The sequence below is a fragment of the Mustela lutreola genome, chromosome 8, assembly GCF_030435805.1.
Source record: "Mustela lutreola isolate mMusLut2 chromosome 8, mMusLut2.pri, whole genome shotgun sequence".
NCBI lineage: Eukaryota > Metazoa > Chordata > Mammalia > Carnivora > Mustelidae > Mustela > Mustela lutreola.
This window is the reverse complement of record NC_081297.1, coordinates 71,949,077-71,965,340: the sequence shown is the minus strand read 5'-3', so window position 1 is coordinate 71,965,340 and position 16,264 is coordinate 71,949,077. Positions and strand designations below refer to the sequence as shown.

Sequence of the window (16,264 nt, the reverse complement as noted above, 5' to 3'; positions counted from 1 at the left end):
CCCAGGCTCCGGAGGCGGGCCCAGAGGCGGCGCTTTTGCTGACGTCTTTGAGCGCGCCGGAAGTGCCTGCTTAGGAGAGGGCGACGAGCCGACGACTACACTTACGGGGTCTCCCGGCCGCCCAGAGTCGGTGAGCTCATTTTACCTTTCCACGAGGTGGACTGGGCCGGGCTCTGCTACGGGCCGAGTCGAGCGAGCGGGCGAGCGGGAGTGGGGTGTTTTCTGTGGCGGGAGTTGGAGTCTCCCGTTGCGTTTGAATCGTGCAGTAATTCCGCTCTTGGCGGTGGAGGGTGTAGAGACGCAGTGGAGTTTGGAATAAAGGAAACTGTTGAGTCTGAGACATAGGTTTGCTTCTCTTTAGCGCCTTATGATGCAGAAAGAGGACTAAATGGGTTGACTTCAGTGACCCAAGATAAGTTAGAAAGTCGGTAAATTTAAAGAATGTGTTCAATGTACCCAGTGAAGTGTTAGGCACTTTGAGAGCTACAAAAAAAAAAAAGTGTAAAACTGGGCTTTTCCTGGCAGGTATCTCAGTCTAGTTGAGACAGGGTCGACTCGGATTGACAGAATGACTCATCTTGAGTTAGTGTGGACAAATGTTGGACTACTTGGCATCTTTTTCCGTCCTGTAAATCTATATTGGGCATACACTGTTTTTCTCTTAAGAGGAGATAACGGGGCTGTCATTCCTACAGAAAAATCAGGAACTAATGCAAGGTAGTTTATACTTCTACCCACCAGCACACACAGACCAGGCCTCTAACCATTCCTTGGAAGCCTGCGTGCCAGCACCCTGGAATCCAGAGCCTCTCCTGGAGTCTGCACAATCCAGATTGAAGCCGATGTCTTCTAGAGAGAAGGAACTGCATCCAGGGCGCAGCTGAATTTTGAGAGGCCCGAATGCCTCCACATCCACCAGGGGACCGCTGGGACTAATTCTCTTGGCAAACTTGTGGCCAACCAAAACTACCATGCTTCACATCCCCGTTATTTCTGGTTACCGCCCAAGATGTAAGCCCCTTTGGTCTTCTTTGCAACATCCTTATCTCCATGCTGCTTTGTACTTCCTCTCTTGATTTAGGCTACCGCTGCTTTTCCCTCCTTTTCTTAAACATTTCACCCCTCAACACAACAGCTGAGCTCACTGAAAGCTCTGTTCCTGCTTAACAAACTGTTACATACTCTACTGCTTTATGGAAATTCTCATTCTTCTCCTGACCATAACCAATACTTGGCTTTTTGACTCCTGCCCTTTCAGTTGAGTCCTTTCTCTGACACCTGCATTTAAGGTTAAGTGATGACTCTACCTGTATTGAACTGATTTCACTTCCTCAGAACCTCCCCTCCCCCCACCAGAGTCTTTGGGGAGATTCTTTTCTCTCTTCTGAGGCATTTGATTTCTCTGACCCTTCTTCTCCCTCTCTGTGGATAATCCCTACACCTGCTAGGGGTTTCATTTTCCCTGTGAGTTTCTCTGAGGGATATTTTGTAACTTCCCCCCAGAGAGATTTAGGTACCCTTGCCATGTGCTAAGTGCCCTCTACTTTCCTCATCCTAGCACTTACCACATGTGTGCTAATTAATTGCGTGTGCTAATTAATTGCTTGTCTATTCACCTTCTTTACTAATCTGGGCTGTCATTTTCTTGTTTATTTTTGTAATTCCACTGCCCATTAGGCAGGTAGGTATTTATTTGATTGCAACTGCTGCAGGTACAGTCTCAGAAGTCGGGCAAGTTGACATGTCATCTGACTTTAAAATGTAAGAACCTTTGGAAAGGGATCAGCTGGTACTTCAGCTGGTTGTGGCTCTGTGAGAATATGGTTCCAGTGTTGCCAGAGCATGTAGGTTTTTCAATAATAGTTGGAAAATATGGTTTTGGAAAGTGATATCTCCCAGTTTTCAGGTGTTGTCAGTGGGATAAAACTATTACAAACAAAACCAAAACAAACCCCCCAAAACCCTGGGCCAAACACTTGTCACATGCAGCCTATCAGTCACCAGTTTGGAATCCTTTTTAGTGTGGTAGGGCTTAGAATTGGGCTTTGTGGAGAATACTAGATTTTGAGCTTCATCTTCATGGATAGTTAGAAGTCGAATGAGTACTGTAGATTGAGAAATACATCAAAAAACTCCAGGGTGGTGTGTGTGTTACTTTGTGGCATAGTGAGGAGTCTGGCCTGCATGACTTTTTTGGGAGAGAACAGGAGTTTAGGTGAGCTGATAGAGGGTAGAGGAATTTGGTTTTATTACAGTTAATTGATGTGAAACAGTTTGGATTCTTGATATGGGAAACTTCGGCTATGCATGATGTATTAGCAAAGTTAACTGAGTATCCTTTTTTAAAGGTGGAGTGGAGAGGAGAATTGAGATTAGAAGGAGGTTGAGCAGTTAAGATGGTAATCTTTATCCTGGTGTAAAGTAAGATTTAGATTTATAAACATATATACGGAAACATCTGGTATTTTGGTCTATTTTTATTTTTATTTTTTATTTTTTCCAAAGATTTTATTTATTTGACAGACAGAGATCACAAGTAGGCAGAGAGGCAGGCAGAGAGAGGATGAAGCAGGCCCCCTGCCAAGCAGAAAGCCCGACGTGGGGCTCCATCCCTGGACCCTGGGATCATGACCCGAGCTGAAGGCAGAGGCTTTAACCCACTGAGCCACCCAGGCGCCCCTGGTCTATTTTTATAATTTCAGTTGCTTGATCACTTACACTGAACAATCAAGGATCTCCTAAATATTTAACACATATAGTGGAGCTTATATAAGAGGAATCCTTAAAGCACTGAAAAAATCAAGTAATTTGTGAAACTAGCCTGCGTGCCAGCAGCCTGGCATCCGTACTTTAAGTTATATGGTGGTTATGAACAATCAGTAGTCTCCTTAAGCGTCATTCTCCTTTAATCTGTTTAGTATACTGCCAGATTAATCTGGAATGACATTTTCCCCTATACCTTATTTCTAGGTTTAGAAGCCTGTGGTGAACTTCTCTAGCTGCTTGCTTTGTATTAGCATTTAATGCATTTGAATGTGTTCTGTCTTTGCCTGTTACCTTTGTGAAGCAATGTGATATGATGAAAAGGGTTTGGGATTTGAAATCCTGCAGACCTGAATGATTCCAAGCTTTGGCTTTGGGACTGAGTTTTTCAGAGCCTCTGTGCTTCATGTGGAATAGTAGAGATAATATCTACAAAAGGGGAGGAAATGAAAGCTTGTTGAATTCCTATGCAGGCTTACTTTCCATTTCTTTGCAATGCAAATCTTCTAATCAGTTGCAACTTTCTCAGACACATTTTCTGTAATTATAATTCTTTTACCTTTTTTATGGATTCCACTATCATTCATCCCCATTTAAGCAATCTCTCAAGAGTCTATTTAAATTTTCTTGGCTTTCTTAACTACCATTTCCTACATTTATCTCCCTGAGCACAGAACAGTGGTTGATTTTGCTCTATTTTCCATGTTAATTGACATCAGTATTAGTTTTTTTTTATAGACCTTTGCTAACTATGTTCTAAAATTCAGTTTTAGTTGTCTGAAATTATAAACATTTTTCAATAAAGAATAGTAATAATCTAGTTTATGGGTTGAAGTCAGTTCTTAAAAGCTTCCTTCAATTTAGGATGTCTAGAATATGTTTACCTTGCTTTAAGGTCAGTGGATCTCATACTGACATGAGTTTAAGTGTTTTTTTTTTTTTTTTAAAGATCTATTTATTTGAGAGAGCATGAACAGAGCAAAGGGCAGAAGGAGAAGCAGGCTCTCTTCTGAGCAGGGATCACCCCACCACCCACCCCCGCCCCACAGGGCTAGATCCCAGGACTCTGGGATCATGACTTGAGCCAAAGGCAGACACTTAAGCAAATGAGCCACCTAGGCACCCAAGTTTAAGGTTTTTTTTATAAAGTGTCAGCATTCCACCCCAGGCCAATTATATAGGGATTATGGAGGCTAGGGCCTCTAGGGCCTAAGCATTTGTATTTTTTTTTTTTTTTAAGATTTTTATTTATTTATTTGAGAGAGAGACAGTGAGAGAGAGCATGAGAGGCGAGAAGGTCAGAGGGAGAAGCAGACTCCCCATGGAGCTGGGAGCCTGATGCGGGACTCCATCCCGGGACTCCGGGACTGTGACCTGAGCCGAAGGCAGTTGCTTAACCAACTGAGCCACCCAGGCGCCCCAGCATTTGTATTTTTAAAGCTCTTTAGGCTGCCTGGATGGCTCAGTTGGTTGAGCATCTGCCTTTGGCTCAGGTCATGATCTCAGGATCCTGGGATCAAGCCCACATTGGGCTCTCTGCTCAGTGTTAAGTCTGCTTCTCCTCCCTCTGTGATCTCTGGCTTTCATTCTCTCAAATAAATAAATAAAATCGTAAAAAAAAAAAAAAAAGTTCTTTTGATAATCTAAAGTGCAGCCAGGGCTAACCAACTGTTTTAGGTGCTAGAGCCAAAGAATTCTCATTGATAGCCTTTCTTTCAGAAATGAAGTGACATTTGTATCATGAGAAATATATAGAGCCAAAATCTTTAAAAAACAAACATATATATATATATATATATGTTTTTTTTTTTTTTTTTAAGTAATCTCTATACCCAACATGGGGCTCAGACTCACAACCCAGAGATCACGAGTCCCATGCTCCATGGACTGAGCCATCCAGGAGCGCCAGGAGCCATAATTTAATAGTGCTTATTGGAAGTTTTCTGAATACAGGTTTGCCTCACTCTCTGAAACCTTTCATAAGTTAAATGGCATTAAGGAAAGAGGCAGTTAATACTTTGTAAATGAAAATCTTTGGATTTCTTTTGGTTAGTGAAAACAGGTACTAAGGCAGGTCTTTTGTAAAAGCGAAGTGACATAGGTGAATTTTCAGGTAGCTGGGGATATCTGTAATGAAAAGATACAAACCAGTATTTAGGTTCCCCGGAATGGCTCTTATGGTGGTCATATGAATAATCTATCTATTTATCTGGCCAATATTTATTAAGTACCTTTACATTGCTAAGCAATAGAAGTAAGAAAAGCAATTGCCTTTGCAGTGGTGTTTAGTTTGGGAGGGAGGACTGGAAGAAAAGTTAAGTGCAAATGATGTTATATAGCACTATTATTAGCAGGGTGTCTTAACAACCCCAAAGAAAGAACAACTTTGTTCTTTCTGGAGAAGGTAAGAAAAGCTGACATTCCTGATGAATTACTCTAATCAGTAATGATATAAGAGAATACAAGGTTTATAATCTAGAACTAGTTTTTAGCAAACTTCTAAATGAAGCTTACATTCTCTATACTGAATTCTAATCCATTCTCAGCCTAATTATGATATAGAGGGTCCTTTGATTTTTCAGTTCTATCCTTCGGTTTTCAAATCCTATTGGATCCGAAAACTTGACTGGAATACTTCTGAGACTCTACTAATGGATGATTAGTAATTACACAGTAACATGATCACTTAAGTGGGAAAGCATCTTTGCTTAAATTTAGCTGATTGGCTTCTAGTTGCGGGATGGGTCAATTTCCTAAATCGGGATGTCATAAACAACATGTGCTACTGATCAGAAGGCTGCTGAATAGATTATCTTTTCTCTTTTTTGTTGTCTTAATTAAAGATCCAGCTTAAGACTTACCTTCCTGATAGCCCAGTATTCTTTCTTTCCTTTTGTATGTAATCATCAAACTGTGTCTTTTGTTTTACTAACAGTACGAGATTGTGTATGGAATATTTTATTTATACTTCTCTTTCCCTATTATATAGATTTCTTAAGGATGAAGATGTTTAATAATTTGACATGAGCCTCACTTGTGCTACTGGATTTTTGGGGGCGGGGGGAGGTGTTTTATCTTTGTGAAGCCTAATTATTTTGCTTCACCATGCTCTGTTTAGCCTTACTAAAATGTCAGTATCTTTTGGAGGGTTTTTTCCTTTGTTTTTGTGGACAGGGAATGGGCTGAATGGGAGATAGGTATTAAGGAGGGCACTTGCTGTGACAAGCACCAGGTGCCATATGTAAGTGATAAATCACAAAATCCTACATGTGAAACCAACATTATGCTGTATGTTACCTAACTTGTATTAAAATAAAAACTTGGATTAAGTAGAAAGAATAATCAAGAAAAAAAGTGCCCCATGACAGCAATACCATTAGTGCATATATATATATATGTGTGTGTGTATATATATATATATATATATATATTTATTTATTTTTTTAAAGATTTTATTATTTGACAGACAGAGATCACAAGTAGCCAGAGAGCAGGCAGAGAGAGAGGGGAAGCAGGCTCCCCACTGAGCAGAGAGCCCGATGTGGGGCTCGATCCCAGGACCCTGGGATCATGACCTGAGTTGAAGGCAGAGCTTTTAACCCACTGAGCCACCCAGGCGCCCTGCGTATATATTTTTAGTTTTATGTTGTGTTCTATTTTTATGTTCTTAATTCTGAAAATATATAGTGATTTTCATAAAAGTTATCTATTTACAGATTTTATTTATTTGACGGCATGTGCATGCATGAGCAGGGAGGAGGGGCAGAGGGAGAGGAAGAAGGAAAGAAGCAGACTCCCTGCTGAACAGGGAGCCTTTGTGGGGTTGGATCTGGGACCCTGGGATCATAACTAACTGAGCCACCCAGGCGCCCCTTGGGAGAAAGTTTTAAAAAGTCCTCTGTTGTTGGAAATACAGGCTTTGAGTTCTGGAATGAAGTCACAGGAGTAAAAAGCACAGCATAGAGAATATAGTCACTGATACTATTGTAACAGTGATGTGTGGTGACAGATGGTAGCTACACTTGTGAGCATAGTATAATGTATTAATTACTGTGTTGTATACCTGAAACTAAAGTAATGTTGGGTGTCAACTATACTAAAAAAAAATTTGGAAAAACAAAAAGTTCTCCATCAAATTTTTATCTAGTAAGTTTAGTATTCTTTGATGAATTGATGTTTCTTTCTTGCCTTGATTTTGAGATGACGTGTTCATGGGACTATTTATTGCCAATATAGAACTGTAAGGATTTCCAAACTAAGGGTGCTAGAATTTTTTTCCATCTGTGAGTTATTTTAATCTTAATATTCTAGATAAAAATCACCTTAGACATCAAATGCACTTCTTTCAGAGATAAGGATAAGAGAGATGCCCTGCCCAGTTCTCAACTAGCAAAATTAGGACTAGAATTCTTTAATATAACTCAGTTGTTCTTATGAAACTTGGGTGGCCTCTGGTGATCAAAATAATATCTTCTGTTTTTAAAGAGGTCTTTGAAGGGGGTTTGGCTTATTAATGGTCGTAATTTTTTTATTTTGAGAGTTTTATTTATACATATAATGAAGGGTTATATTTTCTCCATTGGTTGGTTTATACAGACACAAATCCTTATGTCTGTATTTTTCCCCCCCCTCCTGCAGGAGATTGTTGAAAACTTTAAATTTGATTCCTGAAAGGACTCAAGTAAGTAGTATAGTAGTTATTCTTACGTGTTTTTTATGGGAAGCCAGTATTTTATATTGTAGTGTTTACATCTAGTTAAGAAACTATATAGTATTTCCTTAGAACTCTTGTAGTTTTTCTTTTTCATTAATTACAGTCTTATTTTTACTTGTTTTCCTTTAGTTCATTAATTTGTATTCCTAATTTTTGCCATTACTTGAGACACTAAGCTTGTTTTTTTTTAAACGTATTACTTATTTAAGTAATCTGTACACCCCACATGGGGCTCGAACTCAAAACCCTGAGATCAAGAGTCACATGCTTCTCCCACTGAGCCATCCAGGTGTCCTGACACATTATGCTTACTGAATGATTTCTAGGACTTTTAAGTATAGTTATTTATTTTTGTTATAGATAATAGGTATAGAACATTATGCAGTGAAAATATTCATCTTCCTATACCCAGCCACCCAGTTCTCCCCAGAGGCAGGCACTATTACATTTTCTTGTTTCTACTCCCAGAAGTAGTCTGTGCATATGGATATGTATTCATACCCTATCTTTTTATTTTTCCAAAGCGGCAGCATATCCAACATATTAATCTACCCCCCCTTTTTTTTTTTTTGGCTTAGCAGTGTATCTTGTCATTCCTTCTGTATTATGTGTGGGGTTACTTTTCTTTAAAATGGCTTGCATAATTTTCCTTTATATGAATGTATAGCATTTTATTTAATCTGTACCCTTCTGACCAACATTTTAGGTTGCTTTCAGTCTTTGCTTTGTACCTGTTCAAGTATACAGAGAAGTAGAATGTCCAGGTCAAAGCATATGTGCATTTAACATTGAATAGATACTGCCCATTTTTCCCCTGTCTGTACCAAATCACACTCTTTTCATTAATACATGAGAGCGTTACTTTACTTTAGTCAGAGCAGTTTTATTTTTGTGGAGCTTTGGTTGAAAATGTGTACTCGATTCTAGTTTTAGTTTTCATCTTCCTTATTTTGAAGAAAGTTGAGCGTCTTTTCAAAGGATTGAGTCATTGTATTTCCTTTTTTTGTGAACTGTCTTCATATCATTTGTCCATTTTTTGTGAGGGGTTCTTTTTTTTCCCCTGTGATTTGATTTCAGTTGGTTGCTGTTACTTCTCTCCATTGTTTCTCAAGCAGGATAAAATCTGACTTGTTCTTTAGACTCAATGAAACTTTTGGTGGGTTCAGTAAAGGTAGTATAGGAGGAGTAATTTTGATAATTTCTTTTTTTTCAAGCTTCCATCAATTCTTGTATTTAAAAGATTGGTTACTCTGAAATAACATTCTCTCTCTTTTTTCTTTTTAAAGGTTTTACTTATTTGAGAGCGAGAGAGAGCATGTGGGGTGGGGGGAAGGCAGAGGGAGAGGGAGGACCCAGGACTCTGAAATTAGGACCTGAGCTGAAGGCAGGTGCTTAACCAAGTGAGCCACCCAGGCGCCCCTGAAATAACATTCTTGATGATGTCTGATTATGGACTTGGATTTGCGGTTGATTTATGTATAATGTTAAAAGCTAATTTGTAACTTAAATTAAGTTTTTTCTAGGCATCTTTGAGTTGGTTCATTTTATTGCACTATTTGTATTAGAAAATATTGTAGGTTTGTTTTTACAGAGAAAGTTAAGATTGTACTGTGGATAGTGTAAAAAAATATTGCCCTCATCATCCAGCCTTTGTTTTTTTCTGGCCTAAACCGTTAGAATTCTGTCCTGCCAAAGTGGGATGTCATCTTCGCCATCAACACTCCCCTTACCCTGTTAGTATTATTATATCATAAAGAGCCACTGAAAATCTTTTGATATGTATCTTCTCTGAGAAGTTTTCCTTCTCCACAAATTTGGGACTATGTGTTTGGACTTGTTGCCCTATTTTCTATGTACTATAAAGGTCCTGACTTAGTACGGGTCCCATTTTTCACTTCTCACTTGTGATTATCCTTCTCTGTATCACTTATGGTTCATAGTTCTTGCATCAGAACCTGGTTCACTTTCTTGTGGTTCTGTTCTCTTAACCATTTCTCATCTACTCTGGTGGTTGTTGAGCTGCTGCCTGTGGACTGCCTGCCTATTTTTGTAAATACAGTGTTTTTGGAACATGGCCACACCCCTACATTTATAGGTATTGTTTATGGCTGCTTTCACATTATAACACTAGAATAAAGTAGTTTTGACAGAGACCTGTGACCTGCAAGGCTGAAAATATTAGTCTGGTCCTTTATAAAAAAGTTCGCCAACCCCTGATCTACTGTGTTGCCATTTCATATAGATGACCTTAAGGCTATTTCCTGCACCCTCTGCTCATCATCTCTTGTTTGTCATGCTTATCTTGTTTTTTGCCTGTTCACATGTTGTTTCCGTCTGGACTCCATAATGCACTCAGCCCTCCATTCAGAACACGTCAGCTCTCAAAGTAGGAAGCCTCTGTCTGTATCCCAAACAAGAAAAATGCTGTCAGAACTTTTATTTTAATTTCAAATATTATGAGAATGTCTTTGCATTGAAATAAATTTATAGCATTAAAAGCAAATACTGAGTGTGATTCATTTCAGGGTTTGTTGAGTGTGCTTTTATGGGATTGTTTAACACTTTTTGATTAAACCATTTCATTGAACACATAGAAGAGATAAAGCTTTAGGAATGCAACAAAACTAGACACTAGTGTTACAGAAACCATCCACCAGGAAATACCAGCATTGCTGAGCATTGTAAATTATTCATGTAGATGCATCTTCTCTAATTTTTACTATAAGAATGAAAAAATATTTGTGGTCTTATGGATTTTTAAAAAACATTTTATTTATTTATTTGACCCAGAGACAGAGATTACAGTAGGCAGACAGGCAGGCAGGGAGCGGGGAGGAAGCAGGCTCCCTGCTAAGCAGAGAGCCTGATGCGGGGCTCTATCCCAGAACCCTGAGATCACTACCTGAGCCGAAGGCAGGGGCTTTAACCCACTGAGCCACCCAGGCACCCCTCTTATGGATCTTTTTACCACAGTTGTTGGAAACAAGCTCTTTGAAGCTTTAAATAGCCTTTGAAACTATGGAACCCTTTGGAACATGGGGCTTTCTATTACATTTTTTTAAAAAGGACATTTCCGAATTGTTTGGAAAAATAATTGCCTTACTCATTCTTTCTTCCTTTTGGTCACTTACATTTTATTTAAGTCTCTCTGGAAAATAATCATTGGCATGTAAATATTTACTTTTTTAAAAATCTCTCTTGCTCTCTAATAACAACACCCGTAAATCTTTGTTTCTTTTTGTTTAGTGGCTTACAGAAGAGATGAAATGTGGTCTGAGGGACGATATGACTATGAAAGACTTCCAAGAGAACGAGTACCTCCGCGAAGTCATCCCAGTGTAAGTTACTACTGATGTAGAATAATTCAAAACCTGGTGTCTAAGTGAATTTGTTATACTGAAGCTAGGTATAGTAAAATCTTTAATAGATAAAAATTGACCAGTCTGGGTTTGAAATATAGATTAAGCTTATATTTTAAAAGTTAAAAGTTTGAAAATGCAGCATTTTATTTATGTAGATAATCTTTATTTCATATTTCTTATTTAAATTTCTAAAATGGAGGGTTTTTATATTGAATTGAATTTGTGAAGAAAATTTGAGGTTATATAAAGATGGATTCTCAGGTAATGAAGGAGTATTTGAGCACCTGCTCCTACTATTGGCTGTCACCTATTCTTCTGTATTTCTAAAAATGTTTGCAAATTGGATATGTGAAATTATGAAGTAGAGGCAGATCAGGGGCAGGTAGGTAGCTTAGTATACTGTCCTACTAATTGTCTCTGTTGCTTTGGGAATTGGAAATTTTTAATTAGGCCTTTTCTCAAGGAGCTTGCTATTGTGCTTGTTACTGTATTCCCAGCACCATCTCGTATGTGGCACATAGTAGGAGTTCAGTGTTTATTGAGTGAATATATATACTCTCTCTGCAGAATCCTCTGCAGAGACCTAAGGGAAAGTTTGGGAAGGGTCAAGAAACTGTCAATCTTAAACTTTACACAGGCCCATTCTAAGCACCAGGGGTTTGGGTTGTGTTGATACTATGTGGCTATATGGATTCATCATATGCCATCAAAGGGTACAAATACTTGTTTATATGCTAGTTTTTTGTTTTTGTTTTTTTTTCTTCACTTATATATTCTGAGTAAGTCCTACAGATGGGTGATACCACTTTTAGCATTGTCATTTGGCCCGGGTTACAGCTTAGGCTGGGTTGATCTAAAATGATAAAAGATGGACTTTTTGGTTTTTGGCTCAGAGGCGGCAGGGGTGCAGCTGTCTTTAGTAGTCTCGAATTCGGGTTCATCCTGACACCAGCTACCTCCGCCATGCCTCCTAAGTTCAAGATCCCAACCCCAGTTAGATCAAAGTCATGTACCTGGGGTGCACTGATGGGGAAGTTGGTGCTATGTCTGTCCTGCCCCCCAAGATCGGCCTCTTGAGTCTTTCTCCAGCAGAAGTTGGTGATGACCTCGCCAAGGCAACTGATAATTGGAAGGGTCTGAGGATTACAGTGAAACTGACCATTCAGAACAGACAGGCCCAGACTGAAGTGGGACTGCAGGCAGACTGCCTCTGCCCTGATGGTCAAAGCCCTCAAGGAACCACCAAGATACTGAAGAAAAACATTAAGTACAGTGGAAATATCACTTTTGATAAGATTGTCAACATTGCCTGATAGATATGTCACTGATCTTTTTTTTTTTTTTTTAAGATTATTTATTTATTTATTTGACAGACTGAGATCACAAGTAGGCAGAGAGACAGGCAGAGAGAGAGGAGGAAGCAGGCTCCCTGCTAAGCAGAGAGCCCGATGTGGGGCTCGATTCCAGGACCCTAGGATTATGACCCGAACCGAAGGCAGAGGCTCAACCCACTGAGCTGCCCAGGCACCCCAATATGCCACTGATTTTTTTTTTTTTTTTTTTTTTTTTTTTTTTTTTTTTAAAGATTTTATTTATTTATTTGACAGAGAGAAATTACAAGTACACTGAGAGGCAGGCAGAGAGAGAGAGAAGGAAGCAGGCTCCCTGCTGAGCAGAGAGCCCGATGCGGGACTCGATCCCAGGACCCTGAGATCATGACCTGAGCCGAAGGCAGCGGCTTTACCCACTGAGCCACCCAGGCGCCCTATGCCACTGATCTTTAGCCAGATAATTCTCTAGAACCATTAAGGAGATCCTGGAGATGGCCCAATCTGCGGGCTGCAGTGTTGATGGCCACCATCGTCATGACATCATAGATGACATCAATAGTGGTGCAGTGGAATGCCCAGCTAGTTAAGAACTACAAAGGAAAACACTTCAACAAAGGATCATTTGATGACCCCCCCCCCCAAAAAAAAAGATAAAAGATGGAGGAAAGAAAGAGGCCTACCATATTTCAGAACGAGTAGACTTGTTACTATATGTCATTTCTTTCCAAGTTTTATTTATAGATTGTGTATTTATTATCGTCTGTGGTTTCTAATTAAACTTTGAGTTAAATTCTTTCCTGTTTGATAAAATTATAGTTTATCTAGGAAAACAAAACAAAGTGATATAGATAAACATAATATGGGAGTAATGAAAAGGTAGTAAAAGGGATGATTTTAGAAAAAAAAATTCTTGGGACCCCTACCTTTCTAAGGATATATCCTATTAGGAATTTGTATTCAAGAATACTTAAAATTTTCTGTGTGGTTACGCCACCAACTGGAATATATAGTTGGATTTGTTTTAGTTTGTTTTCAACTAACAAAGGGGGTAACTTTTAAGTGGTAACTTACTGTAATTACATGTTTAACTAGTTCCTGCTTACTGTAAGTGAGGGGTTTTACATATAAATCTCTTAATCTTCAAAACAATTCTGAGTGTTGAATGGTACAACATTTATAGAACTCAGTAGAATGTTGTAGAAGCCATAAAATGTAAGCAGGGATTTATATACAGAAATAGAATTTCAGACAACAGTGGGAAGTATTCATGATCAAATCATGGGAAAAGTTATATATTACACCACTTATTACACCATTCTGCGTTATTTATGCACGCTGGCTTGTATTCTAGAACACAGTGCAGTGGAAGGTGATTCAGAGAGTTAAGACTGGAGGCAGAGGGACCTGTCAGGAGGCTGTCAGCTATTTCTATGGGGGGGGGAAGTGGTTTAAACAAGCTGGGGAGGAATGAGTTTTAAGATGGGGATGATTGGCTTATCAGTGGCCTAAGGACAAAAGAAGGACCCTTCAGATCTCTAGGTCATTGTGTGAGAATGGATTTGAGAAAGTTCATACTAAAAGCCTTTGTTTTCTCTGAAGGGGTAGCAAGATCATCTGAAAGTGCAGGAGGTAGAGGGTGATTTGAGGCCAGCCTTGAATTGTGAGTAGCTATTGTTGGTATCTTCTCACCAGAGATGTTTTAAAAGACTGTGGCTGAGGGGCAGTGAGCTTTGCGCTGTAATATTATAGGGGTACCAGTCTGTAGGAATGTGTGCTTTATTACCTAAGTAGCCCAATTTTGGAGTGGAGGAGGCAAGTTGTTGTATTGGTTTAAGATGGCATGATGTGTGGTGGACTCAGGAAGATAAAGATATTGAAAGTTCTGACTCAGAGAGTTACTGAGGTAATATATTATGTGTTATGGGGTGATTCAGGAAGGAGATAAAGCTGTAAGAGGGACAGTGGATTGAAAGAAGTGAGGGGTTGAGGGACAGTAAAGGCTCAGTGAAGCTGAAGACCAGTGTGTGGTAGAAAGATAGGCAATTGGTATTTTGAAGTGTAGAGTTTCCAAGAGAGTACAGTTCTGGGTGATTTAAAGTCCAGCAGATGGTGGTAGGAATAGAGGGTGGGTGAAGGTTAGGAGATCAGGAAAACTTGGTAGCTCGATTTGCTCAGTGATTTAGAGTAGAGACTCTCAGGAAAACTTGGTAGCTTGATTTGCTCAGTGATTTAGATTAGAGACTCTCAGTCCTCGCTGGACTTTGAAGTCACACAGAGAGTTCTTAAATATCAGTGTCTGGGCCCCATCCAGAAAATTAAGTCCTAATATTTGCAGCCAGGATCAAAACATCAGTGTTGTATAAAAGTTAACAGGTTACTTATGCAGTTAAGAAATGCAGATGAACACTGAAGTTGCTGATGGTGACAGGAGTTGAGGTAAAATGACAGGTGATGGAAGTTATCAGTGGATGAGGCTATTGTAGTAAAATCTAAACCCACACATTTTCATTTTTAAATAATTTATGTGGGTGTAAATGTGAAATAGAGGCTCCTTTATAAAGTAATTTCATCAGCAGGAAGAAGATAGGAATATTTTATACAATAAGTGCATTTAAAATCACAGTGGAAGTACTCAACCAACTCTTAAGTTCCCAAAGGTGAATCTGACTTTCTAAATTCTCTGGCTACTTAGTTCCTCCTATTTGGGGAGGTACCTAGATTGCCTTTCTCCTGAGAGCACAGAATCTGTCCAGACCTTGTGCAACTTTATTGCTCTCCTTTTGAAGAAACAATTTTAATTCTAGTGATTGGTCCCTTCCTCCTCCCAGTAAGCCTTTTTTAGTTGATAAATCCTTCTCAATTCCCACATCCCTTTCCCCAAGACTTGCTTTTATGGTGAACGTGGCCTTTTTTTTGGTTAGAAAATTAAAGCCTTCCCCTCCCCTCAATTATGTGCCTTTGATGGCTCTTGGAAGTTATCTCTTTACCTTCTATGTTACACCTCCATTTTCATTTTAGTAAAGTAAAGCAAAGTTTCTTAAACTTTTTGGTGCCATGGATCCTTTTAACAGTCTGGTGAAGCCTATGGATCCCTTTTAGAGTAGGGGTTTTAAAACTGCAAAATACACAAAATTAAAGAAGACCACTTATATTTGAATTATCGAACTATTCTAAAACAATTTTGTAATACAGTAATATGTACTTCTTTAGTAGGTCATTAAAGTACTAAGAGCTAATGGTGGGAGTTTCATTACTGTATTTTCAGTTATGAGAGAAAATGGTATTTTGAGATAATGCAACAGCTATAACATGATATGAAAATATCTATGATTTCTGTTAGTGACGAAGCCACAGATACTTCTGTTGTTATTCTGTTGTTTGTTGCTGTATTTGGGTGAAAAAAGTAATTTTTTATTTACATCTGATTTCAAGGACCTGCTGAATCCTTGGGCTAGAAAATTGTTAAATGACACTAGAATTAGAAATATGAATTAGTAAAGTTAGTATACATATTAGTATATATATAAATATAAATTAGTAAAGTTCCTGAATTTGGAGCTAATAAAAGTATAATTTCTTTAATATTTAAAAACATTTAATAATAAAACAGAGATCATCTAATGTTATTTTAAAAACCATATTGGTATATCATATTGACTTGTACAAGATTCTCATAAGCAGCATTATTCATAACAGCTCCAAGCTGGCAACAATCCAAATGTGTAACAGTAGAGTAGATAAATTAATTGTGCAATTTACACAGCAGTTAGAATGAATGGACCTGATGGACCATTGCAAAAGCAGCAACATGTATGAATCTCACAGACATCATACTAAAAAAAAAGAAGCCAAATACAAGAGTATATCCTATATTTAAATAAATATTTATTTAAATAAAGTTTCAGAATAAGCAAAACTTATCAGGAAAGCAGTTACTTTTAGGAGAGGTGAGTATTGACTGGGAGAGAGCACAGGAAGGCTTTTGCCATACTAGGGATGTTCAGTTTTTTGATCTGGTGGTAGTTATAAAGTGTAATTATCTTGTAAAAATTGATCCAGGAGTCATTTATGATTTTTAGACTTTTTGTATGTAT

At 38.6% G+C, this 16,264-nt stretch overlaps 1 protein-coding gene across 9 annotated transcripts in view; it reads left to right on the top strand.

Moving 5' to 3' along the window:
• Nucleotides 1-8: 8 nt before the first annotated feature.
• PPHLN1 (periphilin 1) overlaps nt 9-16,264 on the top strand; it is a 157,115-nt gene continuing 140,859 nt past the window's right edge. For 4 of the 9 annotated variants that reach the window (XM_059185624.1, XM_059185622.1, XM_059185619.1 and 1 more), the window contains exons 1-3: nt 46-130; nt 742-1,011; nt 10,724-10,815. In XM_059185624.1, the coding sequence (XP_059041607.1) occupies nt 972-1,011; nt 10,724-10,815 (132 nt within the window). In that variant the 5' untranslated portion in view covers nt 46-130; nt 742-971. Of the gene's footprint in view, nt 131-741; nt 1,012-7,401; nt 7,445-10,723; nt 10,816-16,264 lie in introns of those variants that run through there. The other 5 variants (XM_059185623.1, XM_059185618.1, XM_059185625.1 and 2 more) reach the window with 3 other exon arrangements.